This window comes from Vanellus vanellus (genome assembly GCF_965231255.1).
Source record: "Vanellus vanellus genome assembly, chromosome: 13".
In the NCBI taxonomy this organism is placed as follows: Eukaryota; Metazoa; Chordata; class Aves; order Charadriiformes; family Charadriidae; genus Vanellus; species Vanellus vanellus.
The window spans coordinates 22,272,934-22,289,020 of record NC_138918.1 but is presented as its reverse complement, the minus strand read 5'-3'; the positions used below and the strand labels follow the sequence as shown (position 1 = coordinate 22,289,020).

Genomic DNA, 16,087 nt, shown 5'->3' with positions numbered 1-16,087 from the left:
GTCCAAATTTTTATGTTTCCAAATCAAATATCTTTATAAAGAAACCCAATCATACCATTTTTCAAGGTTTTGTTTCCATTAAATCTCTAGCAGAGAAACATCTGCTTTACTACAAGGTGACAAGTTCACAGATATGATCCTCAGCACTGCTGATTCCTTACAGGAACCAGGACCTTCAACACATTCATCAAGTATGTGCAGAAAATCGTGCTGATCACTGAACCAAATGCACTTTGATCCCATACATATTACATGTAGTTAATATGGAAGCATCATGAATTACTCCTGTGTCACAGTTACAGATGTACTTCAGCATCAGCAGATGGATTTCTCACCCATCTTGCTGCGTCTGGCAGAGATACCTGCCTCTTGGATTACTGCGTGCTTTAAAGAAGCAGCTACAACTAGGACAAAAGCAGTAAAAAAGTAAAACAAAAAAATTGCCACTTCTGTCGCAATGATCAGCAAATTCAATGGCTGAATTGCTTTAGACAAAGCAAACTAAAGCTCAGGCGAGAATAGGAGGGGGCTTGCAGTTCAATGGAAAGCCTGAAGAATTATATTCAAGTATAAGAAAGTGTTCATATTTCCTCTAGCAGAGAAGCAAAACTTTAATACAATTCTGAACTGAACAGACATTAATGCTGAACTTGTCTAGGTTGGTCTGGAGTGTTTACTCATTCTCTCTTTTCCCTTGTTTTTAGGTTTTTTTGTTTGTTTTTGAAGTATCTTTGGAAAAATTAAGCTTCTGTCCAAAGCCTAGTGAGTCCATTCCCCACACCTATGAAATACTACAACCAATCATGGCAAAAAACTACTTTGTATGCTCTAAAAGCTACGACACATACGAACCTCTGAACTGAAGTTCTTACTCTATACCTACCACTAACAGCCAGGCTTCAATCAACTGAAGATGATCAGAGGGCTGGAGCACCTCTCCTATGAAGACAGACTGAGAGAGTTGGAGTTGTTCAGCATGGAGAAGGGAAGGCTCAGGGAGACCTTAGAGCCCCTTCCAGTATCTGAAGGGGGCCTACAAGAAAGATGGAGAGGGAGTTTTTACAAGGGCATGGAGTGATAGGACAAGGGGGAATGGATTCAAACTGAAAGAGGGGAGATTTAGATTAGGTATTAGGAAGAAATTTTTCACTTTGAGGGTGGTGAGGCACTGGAACTAATTGCCCAGAGAAGCTGTTGCTGCCCCATCCCTGGAGGTGTTCAAGGCCAGGTTGGACGGGGCTTGGAGCAACCTGGTCTAGTGGGAGGTGTCCCTGCCCATGGCAGAGGGCTTGGAACTAGATGATCTTTAAGATCCCTTCCAAACCAAACCATTCTATGATTGTATGATTCAATCGACATCTAACCGCCAGTTTATCTCATCTTTTGATTCCACAGCATCCACGCTGGCCAGAGTATCTGCTCAGCTAGCCTATCCAAGAGGCAACAAGATGGACAGGTAGGACAGAAAGGAACAAAGGAGCATCTTCCTCAGCCCCAAGATTTTGTGCTGGAAAAAAGAAGTTGTTTCTTCAAGGAACTTGGCTTCTTTTTAAAAATGAAAAAGCATAGGGCAAAAGAGATGAAGCTAAACTAGATCTTTTCGATGTGTGGCAATAGAGATTCCCACAAAAGAGTTCAAACTATCTGTGTTTTGGTTTGCAAGACACATGAAATGCAAGTACAGACATTTGAATTTGGCCTTGGAGGAGGAGAAAGGTTCTGTTTACTCGTTATGAGCTCAGAGCAAAGGTAGAAGGCCAGCCCAGGAAAATAATAAAAAAAAACAAACACAAGCAACCAACCCTGGCCAACATCCATGGGGACTGCTAGGTAAGAACTGCAACAGGAGTCAGACAAAACAATTATTCATCAATGAATTGCTCTAACCCTGGGACAGTTGCAACCCAGTAACTCCAACCGTCGTGACGCATATGTCAAGCCAGGGATGATCTCTGCAAGCACACACTACTCTTTTGCTAGATTTTCTCAGTCTCTAAAGATCTAATGTCTCCTAGGCATCTATATTGCAATATTTAGGGGGAAAAAAACCCGCATCGTATAGAAAAGTCACCCTGCCCCAGTATATGTGCTATTTCTAGTTAGCGCAGTATTGTACAAGATGATCTGACAGTAACTCGGGTACTTTTATTTAAAAAGTCACAGAATAACAGCTAATTCTATCAGCTCCAGTAAATCATTGGAGGTTGTTCTGGTTTGGGATTTTTTGTTGTTTGTTTTGTTGTTTTTTGTTTTTTGTTTTTTTTTTAATTAAAAGAAGCACTTTTACCCATGGCAAATAAGGCCTCCTTTCTAACTTGTTTTTCATTGTAAGAAAATGTATGGTCTTGCATTTGAGAGGAATATTCAAAACACAATGCTATCTTTAATCCAAATTATAAACAACAAGGATGGGATTGAGCACTAGTTTATAAACCCCTACATTACTCTGGGCATGAATTTGCTTTGGCGGTTCTCTAGGATTAAAAGGGAGGTACTGGATATTACAGTTCAATTGGAGCTTATCACTTCATTTTTGAATTTTTTTCAATTGCCAAGTCAGGAGGTTTTTTAGTTGTTTTTTTTTTCCCCCACCCTTAACATAGATAAAAGCCAGCAATTCACACCCATGAAGATTTGCCATGGCAGCAAAATCACAGCTAATTACTTGTGTGCTGATGCCTTTTTCATTGCCAGCCTTCTTTCTCCCTCACTACCTCTTCCTGCGACAATCCTGCAATGTCTTTTCCAGGTCGGCAGCACCAGCAAGTATTCAAGTACATTTACGCACTTAAAACAAATGCTCTTCTAGTTGTACCCCACTTGCCAGTATTACTGTGATTAGCTAAGGGAAAACTTCAGCCACAGGCTGAATTGTTTGCCTGGCTTTGTTTCGCTTTTAAACGGACGCAGGCTCCAATGGCAGACTCAGCACATCTCCCCTCCAGCCAGGCAGTCACGGGCTCACCCCCTGCCAAACAGAGCGCAAGGGCATGCAGACCTACTGGCACGCTAAACTGGATCCTGCTAAACAAATGTGCAAGAACTGGTATCATCTACTGAGCGCCCCAGCAAGAAGCAAAGGAGCTGGGCTCCAAATTCAGAGCTTTGGGCATCAGCTCTGACACTCTGGTATTTCAAGGAAGCATCCAGGCTAGAGACAGAGAAAAAAGAATCAGATTGTTTCCGGTTGCTTATACAAAGTACTATTAAACCCCCAAGGCCCCCCTGGGGAATTTATTTTATTTAAGTTGAGATTGCACTGCTTACAATATTTACTCATACAACTATAAAGGCAGGAACTTTGTAAATGATTCAGAAACAGAAATCATGACATCTGTAGGGAAATCTTCAAAATAAATTCTTTACTTCGTACCATCAAAGATGGAAAAATTTACAAGGTTTATTTCATTATTTTACAGGAAAATACCGAGGCTAACAGTAGGCAATTTAATTCCTGGTTCTTCCTTTCATGCCTTATCAGAGAAGAAAAAATAATATTTTCTTATTTCAAGTCTGACGATTGCTTGCCTCCAAGAATCTGAAAGATACACCTCAAAGAGCTAAGATTGCTACTGAAACGTGGAAAAGAGGAACATGGAAATGGTAGCGTCCACTGTGGGAAGGTAAGGAGCAAAGATAACCCCACATATCCCTGAGAAACATCAAGAGAAGAAAAAAAAATTATTCATGCTGAAAAAGGTGTACAAAATTCCTGTTCTTGGCATCTAGCACTTGAACTAAGCCAAGTATTTTAAATCTCATCTACTTTAGGGCTTCTGACCTCTGAAAACAAGTTACTTTACAGACACTCTCACCTACTTGGCGGTAGGAGGGAAAAAAAAGTGGAATTACTTTACGGTTTTGAGTAACCTAAGGCTTATGGAAGAAAAGTATCATAGCCCTATGGAGACTAACACCAGGATATGACCCCCATGCGCATCAGAGATGCAGCAAGAACTCAAACAACCTTTGAATGCTATTTATAGGCAAACATCCCACTTGAACTCTTTTCTCCAAATTTCTAGCATTCAGTGGGAAACTGGGTCCAAATGCGCTGTAATTGCTTTCCTGAATCAGAAAATGGCCCTGGCTCAGCACAATACTCAGTGACTATCTGGAAAAAAAAATCTGAAAATACTTCTAAATTTTCAAGCAAAGAACTAAGAGTAAGCTTTGAGAGCCAGTAACATCATTGACTTACACCAGAAGCCCATGGACTTTAAGCCCCCAGTTTAAACCTATTATGTATGGCAAAGCAAGCCAAAATACTCGAGTATTTTCAGAGCCTGACCAAGCACACCACTACTTTAAAAAAAAAAAAAAAAAAACCACCCTAATGGTGTATAGCACAGACTAGTGTATAAATTCATGCTTCAAACTGAACATTTGACAAACTGTTAATATCTCTCCTCTGCCTAAGAAGATCCACAGCCTTTCAGTGTCCTGTCATTACATACATGCTGCATAACAAACCATCCTGAAAATAGGATTGCTAGGAATGCCACAGTAGATTACAGCGTACAAAACAATCAAAAATCAGGACGCTACAGTCTTTGGAAAGAAAATAAGGAATTTCTTTTACTATGACCCACCTTGAGGAAAGAACACACCAATCTCTGTTAATGCATTTGAAAAAAACACCTCTACAAGAACAGTTCCAGGGGACTCCTACCATCGCATCTTTTTATCCTTGGCAGCAGTTCAAAAATGAAAAGGGAAGACACAAGTACATCAAGAGATGCACTTTCACCTCGCTCAGTGTCTCTGAAGCTCTGCTTCTTCAGTTGGAGCCGTTGTCCAGAGGTCACAGAATCCAACATGTGGCATCACAGAGCACAAGTTTTACTGAACTTTGGAGCACAATGCAGAGAGACACCGTAACAAGCATTAATCCAATGGACAGCTCTGGATGGCGTTGTTTCAAATAGTGAGTATGGGAATGTCAAGCCGATTAAGATTTTACTAACGCAAACTTCTTCCATTATTTCTCTCCAGGTCTTTACCTGTGTAAAGACTAAAATAAAGTTGTTCTATCTCTTACTCTTTCTCTACACTTTAGAAAGATCAGGCACTGGGTGTGCTCGCTATTGGAGAAGGCTAATAGCCAAAAGCACAGCCACATTGCAAGCTTCTCCTCTTTTCATTATTAAATCTTCCTCCATGCTCCTTTCCCTGTAGAGATTTCCAAAACATGCTGATTGCTTGTTTTCGGCAATACAAAGCACAGCAAACTGGAAGTCAGGCCAGGTTGGTTCAAATATTCTTGCTAACTCTGGCCTTCCTCTGTTACTCTAAAGCCATGTAACTCTTTGAAAGCAAAGATAGAATTTTAGCCTTTATAACAATTCCGATTCAAAAAGTTTTTTTAAGGGACAAATCCAAATAGGAGTGTCAGTAAAAATAAATATATAAGCACACAGGAGTAATCAACTGCACAAATACAGCTTAATTTGTTCAGGTAACAGTTCTTCAAAAAAGTATTGGTAGATTTAAAGTCAAATTCAACTTGTAAACCAACATTTCTCCTGCAAAAGGCAGACAACAAACTGAGATATATAAACAAAAGCACAGCTTGCAGGACAGATGAAATAACACTCCTACTCTTTACACATCAATAGAGCTCAACTTAAGTAATATGACTAATTTGGGGCAACAAGCTCTGAAGAACAGAGATCACGTACTGAGGCTCCAGAGGAGAACAAGAGCAGATGAAAGTCTAAATAACATGAGTTAAGGACAAAGAAAGATTTGATCGTCATTTAGCCTTTAAAAAAAAGAAACCTGAGGAAGATAACAGTCTAAGTCGGTTCTAAGGATGGCTGCACTGAAAAAGGGAACACTGAACTTGGATATGATGAATAAAGCAACTCCATGAAAAAAAAACACCAATTGCTTTAGCACAACAATTTTCTTCCTTCCCTCCTGAAGCTCTTCCAAAGCAGCTTAGTGCCCTCCAAGTTACGTACTCCAGCACTTAACACTGAGGACCAATACTCGGAAAAACATTCTCATCCTAAGGACCGCAGTTGGCTTGGCATGCTGTGGAGCTTCCAGCTCCAGAGGTAGTTTGTCTAACCAGTTCTTAAAGCCACCAGTCAGGAATGGCACAAGCACAGCTGAATTTGCCTGGACAGAAGGAAGAGGAGGTGGTAAAAGTAGATATACTGAGATTTTGTTCAGCCCTATTTTTCAAAAATTTTTAAGAAGCTGTACAGAATTTGAGGAAAAGGTGATGGCTAAATGAGGAGTTAGTAATTGCTGTTTTAGAGATAATGCTTTGCTACACAAGGAAAAAAGCCATTACAGAACTGCGCTGCGCCTTTTCCCCACAGCAAATATTTTCTTGATGGATACCATGAGGACAAATTTGTGCAATGCAATAATATTTTTTTTAAGTTTCCTAATATGTGTTGAATCCTCAAGTATTTAAATACTTCATATTCACAAAGAATATAAAGTCCATTTTTGTGCAAGATGCTTCAGGTACTACAGCTTGTTTTAAATCAAGAGATTTAAGTTCTCAGCTTTCAAAGTAAGGTGTTTAAAAAGGCAGAAAATAATTTACAGCAGGCAATGAAGGTGCTCATGCCCCATTGCAAAAAAAGACACTTGCTTCTGTAAGTAGAGTCAAAGATGAGTGGCAGTATATTTTACATCATTTTATTTTTCATTAATCTGGTGAGTCCCCTTCTCTGGAGATTTTCAAGACCCGCCTGGATGCAGTCCTGAGTAATGTGCTCTGGGCAATCCTGCTTTGGCAGGGGAGTTGGACTGGATGATCTCTGAGGTCCCTTCCAACTCTGAAACTCCGTGATTCCGTGAAAACTAGCTTGACTTTCTAGAAATAAGCAGAATTTGATCATTTACACTATGCATATACTATACTATCATTTGTTTATTGTAACTACTTCCTAAATATACAATAGTAATATTTTATCAAAGGTGAGTTACCAATTGAAAAAAGCAACAGATTCACCTGTGGCACCATATATTGTAAAGTATTAATGACTTAGTATAATCTGTTGTTTCTGACACTTTAGAAAAACTCAAGTATTTAATACCATTATAAAATTGATAGAAGAACAATGTATTGTAGGTGTGCCAATAAAAGCTCAGTTAATTCCTCTCACGTGTCTTGAGACACTCGTCACAGCACATGAACTTGATCGTTTAAGCAACTCTTATATAAACAGGCAGCAAGCAGCCTTGCTTCCAATATAATTACATTACATTTCACAGTATACTTCCAATTAGCCCCACAAGGGGTGGCTTCGCATTCAGACTACCAACCTGACTTACCAGTCTGGCTAGTGTGGAGCTAAGTGGCTGGCATGAGTTACTGCCACCACGCTCCACCATTAAGTTACAGAACATCAAAAAAAAAAAAAGAAACCTGAGTGGGGAGATTCAGATCCAATCTTCTGCACACTACGAAGCATTCACTTTATAGTCAAACTCTGTTCTGAACAATTCTAAACTCTGGTTTTATCATCATGTGCTAAGGAAACTACAAGACTGATAAATGCAGAAAACAATAAAAAATGCAAACTCAAAACCCAAGTCTGTGTAATTGAGTTTTTTTTAATAAACTACTAAGAGTCTTCTTGCAAGAGATACAAGCAAGAGATACAGGCTTTTCTACCTCCTCACTCCTTCCTCACTATCTTGATGCACTTAGGGAGACAAGTTACGTTTTGATGTACTCAAACTTGCGAGCATAGTAACTGCTTCGTTTCACAAGTTTAACATCTACGCTCCCCTCTTACGCTGGCATCACAAAGAACTAACCATACCAGCAGCCATCTGTTTCAAGAGAGAAAGCATGCACATGAACAAAACAGAAGAACACAGAAAAAATACTATACCACACTCAAATAAGATATATTCTGTGGTCAACAGCAATTTTTAGCAGGTATCAGCTTTAAGCAACCTGTGGTTTGAGCTAGTGTTCTATTTTTTTCCTGTACCTGATTAGTATCACAGACCCACGTAACCAGCTTACCTGCAAGACTGCTACGCAAGATCTTTATTTGCCAACTCGCGCACAAATCTCAAGACAACCAAAACAAAACCTGCTTCAATGTACTGTCACCAAACAGAGGTCTTACCAGCTGTCCCACAACAGAGCCCTTGCACCCTGGAAGGGGTACCAGCTCCCAGCCCAGGGCCAGCGGTAGCACCAAGCCCAGTGCAAGCTTCTGCACCCCACCACAAAGCCTGACCACGATTATTTTCACTTTGATGGATGAAGAAAGCATACATGTAAAAGGATCTCCTCTTGGTACAGCATAAATTCCATCTCAATTCAGGCATTACAGAGGCCTGTCAATAAAGCACTGCTGCTTTTCTCCCCAAACCCTCCCTACTTTCCTTCTTTGGCAGAGGCGACTCCAAGCACTGATGTAACAATACTGTCCTGAAAACAATACTGAATGGAAACAAGTTTTTAACCAGGAACATCCCCATATTGGAACAGGAGAGCAAAGGGGATTTTATCTTGCAGAAGAATCCAACTTGCATGAAAAACAAAACATGGCAGAAGTAAAATAGAAAGGAGAAGTAGAGTTAATTAAATAGATGGATATCTATCTATCTCCAGGACTTTGAAAAAATCATGTTAAAAGGAGAATTGCACAAGCTGTTTACGGGACGGTCACGAAGCATTGGCTGATTAACAATGACCTCTGAGATATATCTAGACAGATATAGATATATATAAATATGCAGACAACTTAAGAGACTATGGATTCCCACAGCCAATGTTAATACTTCACAAATTATAACTTGTAACTTTTTTCTCTCGTCTCTTCCCACTCCCCATCCCCACTGAAGAAAAGATAAAATCTTGGAATCAACTTTGCCAAAGAATTCCAAGAGCATAGTGTTCAGATCCGGTAAGATAACTTAGCTGTCTGATACCTAAAAGCATCAATTTAAGTGTTACAACAATGAAACGGTTCTTCACAGCAAAATCCAACTGAAAAAGAGCCAGAAAATATGAAGCTTGTACATTTAACGCACTTTCAAAGTACAGAAGTTAATTTGACTAAGAGCAGGATTAGACTAGACTTTTTCTAATCCAGAAGCCTACTAGGTTAGAAAAAATATTTAAATCGTGCAAAACCTCACAGACATATAGTATTAATAATTCAATTACATGCACAAAATTCAGACAGTTTATCCAACTTACTCAAAAGCACAACACATCTGTACGTTTCACATACCATATATTCCTTCCCACTCTGAATCTTTAGACGGTGAAGAAAGAAAATGAGCAAGTCACTGTACTGTGCCAGTATCTCAAAATGCAAAAGTTTTCCAGTTAACACAACAGTGGTGATTTTAGTACCTCTAAAGAAACGCCCATAATGAATCCTAGTCAAACTTTCTCAATGAAAACTGTTTCTCTTATTTGATCCATATACTGCATCCATATAACACCAAATATTTCAGATCAGATAAAATTAGGGTGCAAAGCTTTTTGTGGTTTAAAAAAAAAAATATATATCTACGAGTCAAAATAGGTGCACTAAGGGTAAGACTGGTGCCATGATGAAGGTAGCCAAACACACTTCAAAGTTGATGTTGCTACATTTTTACAATAAAGTTCCATCTTTTCTCAAATTCCAGCAATACTCTCTCAGATTCTCCCCAATGAAGAACCTATTTTTCTTTTCTATTTAAGAATACCGATACAGATCTAGAAATGTAAGTTACACTCCATGAGCACAGATTCCATTTAATGGAGCCATTAAATTGACAAACACGAATCGTCCATTTTCTGCAGCCCTCAACTTCCCCAGTTTGAAGTGGAGCCTGGGTAAGCCCTCAGAGGTTGTTTCCAATGGATTAGATGCCCACCTCCATTTCCATCACAAGTTACTTACTCATGAGCCCTAAGAAAAGAAACACCAGGTCCACACATGAATCTTATTGATCATAAACAACACGATCAAAGAATTTATCTAGCCCAGTCTCTGACACTTCCCAAGGGATCTCTGCGATGCAGGATGAAAGCAATCTGTGCATCTTTTTGAAATGTTCTTTTAGACCACAGCTCACTCTCCAGTAGTGCTGGATCCCAGGTCTGTCTTGTCACCTTCAAGCCCTCTAATGTTGGAGTAAACAGATATAATTGACTTTATTTTATTTTAACCCAAAAAAACCTTGCTATTAGTGAATAATGAATGGGTTTGGTCACATCAAAAAAAGAAAAGCAAGTTTGGTAGACAGCTTGGAAAGTAAGTATAGAGTGATACATACACACACTGGAAAACATTCAATTTTACAGTTGCTGAATCTTACTCTGTCCTTTCAGTTTATCCTAAAGCAGGCAGATTTTATCTGGGTCCATTCATATTTTGACCTGTGTTCTGTATTTCCACTAAGTAGGCAATTACTTCCACTTTTTGCCTTCCCCAGTTCCAGAACATGTAACCCGCCCCTCCCCTCGCCCCCACCCTACCAGCCTTCTGAAGAGCAGTATCAGGCCCTCATGCCTGAATCAACTACTGAAATTCACCCAGTATTAACAGACACTTGTTATTGAAACTAGATTTCTCTTTCACCATTTACACTGCATTTAATCCCCTCTGAATCTCAAATACACCAAACCATCTATACAAAGGTCTCTAGTCACCTTTAATCCTGTATTTCAACAGAAAAGAAGGAAGGATGTATACAACTGTTTGAATATAAGGATGGACTACTCACATCTCTTTCAATAAGCAAACCATGATTCCTCTGCAAAATACCCTGATTTTCCTCACAAGCCTCTTTATCAACAATAGAGGGACTTCTGAAGAACTCACTGCTAACAACATTCCTCCCTGTGCAGATACTCAACAGGAATACCAAATGCTCCAATGCTAGACCAAGAGTTTCTTTACCACTTTCTTCTGCATCTTCTTTTTGATGCTTCATTGTCCAAGTGCTTCAACATTCAGATTGAGGAGGAACATGCTCAAAGATCTGCTGGTGAGGACACAGGCACCCAAGCTATTTCCTCGAGTTAAAAATCAGATCAGTAACATTCTAATTTCCCAGAAAACTCAGCAGAAGCATGCTGAAACACCACAGAGTATTTATCTGCAGGGATTAACATTTAGACGTTTTACAACCTCCTGTGGAATTCCGTGTTTTGGGTGGAAAATACACCAAATGGGCATCCGGAATTTTTGTTTGACCACATGCTTCAACCAAGACCTTCCTCTACCCTCTTTAAGAAACAACCTGTACTCCAGAAACAGGACTGCATGACATCAGCAAGTCATTTTCCCTTCCTGATGCCTACAAAAGGCGGGACCAGAAAATGAAACGGCTTTAACCTGTCAAACTTTCCCCAACTCTTTGAAGGCAAGTTTGCTGTTTTAAGAACACATGTTGAGGGACACGCGGAGGAACCTGCCAAGAAGAGCAAGAACTCTGAACCCTATAACAATTCATTCACAGCAGCGAAGAGCTCTCGTCATCCAGCAGTCAAGTACTGTCCCTAAAATGGACGTTTAATAGGCAACCTCATTGAAGATCCACAGCAGAACTATGACTGTTCAGAGCTGGAATATCATTTTAAGAAATCAACAGTACCCTAACTAACAGTGGAGCTGAATGCTTCTAGTGCAGAACATGAATCCACTGTCAGAATACTAAGAATCTGTTTAATTACAGTCTGAAAACCGGAAACATCTCCAAACAGTATGGCTCTCTTTCCATAGGTTATTTTACCTATAAATCCCTTCTTTGCCACTAGGAGTCAAACTGAAGGAAGGTATACGAAAGACTTGGTTTGTTTAGGACAAATTAAAACAATTGAATCCTGTTCTTTGGGAAGTTATCTTCAATTTCTGAAGATGAAAACAACTCACAACTCTATGACGTTCATAGAACAGTGAAGTCTCTCGGTCTTCAGAATGCAAAACTAGTTTTTTTGTGAAATAATATGATCACTGCCAGTTGTTTAAAGATAGTTGTTCATTAACAAAGTGCCTGTGCTCTGCCTAAACAGATTACAGAAGGAAATAGAGTTGTCCAAACTATGGCTAATCAGCCAGGTTTTCAGAGGACACAGTAAACACAGGGAATCCAACCATTGTCTGTGTGAGTATGTATACATACATATAATTGCTCCTATGTTAAGGGGGGGGTGAGGCACAACCCTCTTGCTGGAAGAGCTACTTAAGGCTGTCACCCTCAGCATCGAAAGCCGCAAAGTATTTTAAGTCCTCTTGGAAACAGAATAAAAAAGCTGAACTGCAAAAAATATCCAGTACTCTTATGATGGGTAAATATAATGTACAGAAACATTTTTAAGCAGTTCAACTAACCTCTGGCCTCTACACTTGCATATGCAGGCCTAACTGGCTCTCAAATCAAGACAGCTACTTAAAACCAAAACAAAACTCCCACAAATCTTAGAGTGCAATGGTTGAAAACCACTTCTGCATAAGTAATTTGAAGAAGAACTTCCCATCTGGCTGCAGTTGCTAGAACTTACCTCCTGGAATTAATAAAGAGCATGTCCATGTGAGATCTGAACATTAAAGGATTCACAAAGGATGAGCAAAACTAGTTTTGCAAGTCATACTCATTAAGATCCTAATGACACAGCCATGAACCCTGAATGTGAGGAACCCTAAGAAACCTGAGACACTAAATGCAAGACTGATTTTCCTCTTGGTTGTAAGTTCAGACCAAGCCTCCCACAGGAGAGGGGATCATCACCGCAAAGGCCAAGCTACCCTGGAATCCACAGCAGACAAGGCTGTAGCTAAACTTCTTGTTTGAGCAATAGTTCTGCCACCTACTTTTGCAAGCTATCCTTAATGATGGGGACTAAAATAACAAGAGAAATCACTTGCTTTTGCCAAAGTGCAAAATAATATGAAGTTCCAACACTAGGCCGCTTTGTTTGTTGCCATGATGGAAGCCTAGAAGCTCACTTAAGGTTAGAAAGGGTATTTTCAACCAAACAGCCAGAGAAATCCAGTGAAGGTACTAGAGCATCTCCCAGAAACACTAGCTTCTTTTTCACTTTCAAATTATGGCTTTTATTAATAACTACCAGTTTCTCAGTTTCTCCTTTAGGTTAACCTAATGATATTTTTAGTGTTCAAATTCACAGTGGGAAAGACAAGTACTGCTTAACTACAGGACTTTCTCAAGAGTCTTTTCAGTCTTTTGATCTCGCACATTTATCAAGTGGCCCTAATTTTGTCCACTCTTTTTAGAGAGGGAGATGGAACCCCCAGACAAAAGCACTCTTTTTTTTCCTTTTTTTTTTTTTTTGAATTTGCTCTGTCCGGATTCCTTCTGTTTTGCCCATTTTCTACATCCCTACTCCAAGCACTCGGGGAATCAAAGCATGGAAACCTCACATTAAAAATATATCATCTAATCCTGGGGACAATTGGCCAAGTACCTCTTAAAAATCTAAAGAAAGCATTCTCACAGGCACTAAAAGAAGCAATGGTACCTCCTAGGTTTGTTAAATACCATGAAATCATTTTGAACACTGCAACCCTAGATGTAACCTCAGAGACTGACTGCCATCGGACATCTCCACTGACAATTTCTAAAGCTAGCAGTAGGTTTTAGGAAACACCAGTCATCAGGTATATGACATAAACTGAAACTGATTTTCATTTTAAAAGTGCTTAAAAAGGAATCAGATTATTTAAAATCTCTTAGCGTCCAAGTATCCCAGAAACAGTCTATCTTCCCTGCGAGGCAAAGTTTGGCCCCTAAGAGTTACATCAGGTTAGAATCATTTTAGGGGACCACCTTTAATTAGGCTGCTGCAACCTTCTGCTGACAAAAGCCATGCTATGTTGTAAACTGGGTTTTTTTCCAATTCCAAATGCAAAGAGAGCCCAAGTCTTGAGTCCCTTGCCCCCTTTGCTCCCTCTGAATGGAATTCTCCTTTAAGACCATATATAGCTTTACACCTAAACACCTCCAAATAAACGCTATTTCATGTAGCTCTTAAGCATTTTCAAAGCTAAGGTCTGAAAACTAATTTCAGCACACTACTACTAGTCTGAGTATGCATCCATAGTGATCAGACAGGATTGGTTTCAAAGCAGGGTTTTTACATCTTTTTGTCCTTGGAATTTTGAAACCGACAAATAATTTGCAAATCCATTGCAAACACCCGAGTCACCAACCCTAGAAAGACTTAAATTAGTCAAGCTTTCCCTGTAAAAGTAATAAATGTAGTGGCACTACATTCATCTAGTCTGGTTCCGAAACATGAACATTAAAATATGTATTTTTCCAACAGTCGTACCTCAGAACTACAGAATGGAAAAATATTTTGTGAGAGTCAAAACACAGAAACAAGTATTTCACCTGCAAATTTCTGGAGTAATGAATTAATATATATTGACAGATGCAGCAGGAAAAAAAAAAAAAAAAAAAAAAGACATTTTAGCAAGTCTACTTCCTTCCATTTTCTCTCCTTTAATCCTCTCTCTGGTAACGCATGCAATCTCGTCAGGTCAATGAAATACCATTTAATTCAAATTAACTTTTCTAACTTTGTATCTACAGAAAAAGTGACCAAGCAACCCTCAACACCTGTAAGAATTATGAGCTCGTTTCCCATGTTCTGCTCCCCATCATCATGGTCAATTTCTAGACTTGGGGTCAAAATTTACAGGTTCCCAGATCTGTGTGCAAGTTAGGTTCAGAAAAACATAACACAAAGAAAGTACCTGCTGCTTCCAGTAAGGCTTCTAGTCTTGCTTGTGTTTCTGGATCCACAGTTCTCAAGTCCGCACCTTCTGCAGCACTCGATAAGAATAACTCCGACGTGGTTTTAAGTACTGGGTTATCAAGATCTTCTTGGTCCAAAATAAATGATTCAACCTGTTTGCCAAGTTAGAAAAATAATTTTACCATTTTTGAAGTTTTATACTAAATCTAAAATATTAGAAAAAAAAAACGCAAAATAATTTAACTGTACTATCATAACCGTGTTTTAACTGCACAGATTATAGGACACACCTGTAAAAATCATCTGGTCAACTCACTGAAAAGGTAAGTGAACTCACAAAAGAAAAAACTTTACATGAAAAACAGTTTCTTGTAAAAATTACAATTAACAAGATCTTAAACTACAGCAAGGACAAGTCAGATTAAATACTGAAAACATGTTATGCATGTTTGGACAGCTAACCACCAAACCAACTGCCAAAAGAGGCTGTAGCATCTTTGTCACTAGAAGTCTGTCTACCTCCTTATGAAAAAAAGCTGTCAGTAATGACTTTGGTAGAGCTGGACCCATCTGAGAGCCAGGGAGAGACTGAATGGTTTCCCGAGATGCCTTTCCCTTCTCTTTTAAAAGTAATTTCAACCCATGTAGCACAAAGATTTTGTTTTAAGTAGAAACACCATAGTTGACTAAAATTCAAAACCAAAACATCTGTTTCCAAACTGGCACTCAGTATTACCCCAGTCATTAATGTTTTCAGACAAGAACAGATACGTAGAACAATTAAGCAAGCAGGTATTCCAACTAAGCAGCAATAATGCTGCCCCACCAGGGGCCCACATGATCTCCAAATACAAGCTCATGGAATTACTCAACATAACACACTGTAGTTTTATGACAGCTTGCCAGAGTAAACAAGGAGGATACCTGACTCATACTCTAATGAGAGCAGAACTACATTTCAGAATCTGTCCCAATTTCAGACATAATTTCCTCTATTTTCAGCAATATTTTAAGATAAAACCACTATTTCATAATTAGATGATATCTGTTCAACACTACCAGTGCCTTAAATACGCCAGAGAAATGAGACATGCTCCTTATACAACCATTGCTGCCCTCTCCCACTTCATGCCCCATCTCAGCTTCCTTTCTCCATTTTCCCCTAATACTTCCCCTATCTTTCTCACGCCAGCAGTAGACTATCACCATATTCAGTCCTATCGCTCAAAACCCCACCACACCTTAAGAAAGGGGCAGTTTATACTTTAAAAAAAAAAAAAAAAAAAAAAAATCAAATCAGGCCATCTCCAAATTCATGAAGTGCCCCATTGTGGGAAAAATGTTAACAGGAGTGTGGAGAACTACACAGAGCAC

At 39.2% G+C, this 16,087-nt stretch overlaps 1 protein-coding gene across 3 annotated transcripts in view; it reads right to left on the bottom strand.

Moving 5' to 3' along the window:
- Positions 1 to 16,087, bottom strand: part of ANKHD1 (ankyrin repeat and KH domain containing 1) — a gene marked incomplete at its 3' end in the record, with an annotated part of 130,738 nt that overhangs the window by 98,764 nt on the left and 15,887 nt on the right. For all 3 annotated transcript variants that reach the window (XM_082490159.1, XM_082490157.1, XM_082490158.1), the window contains exon 2: positions 14,712 to 14,865. In XM_082490159.1, the coding sequence (XP_082346285.1) occupies positions 14,712 to 14,865 (154 nt within the window). The remainder of the gene's footprint in view (positions 1 to 14,711; positions 14,866 to 16,087) is intronic.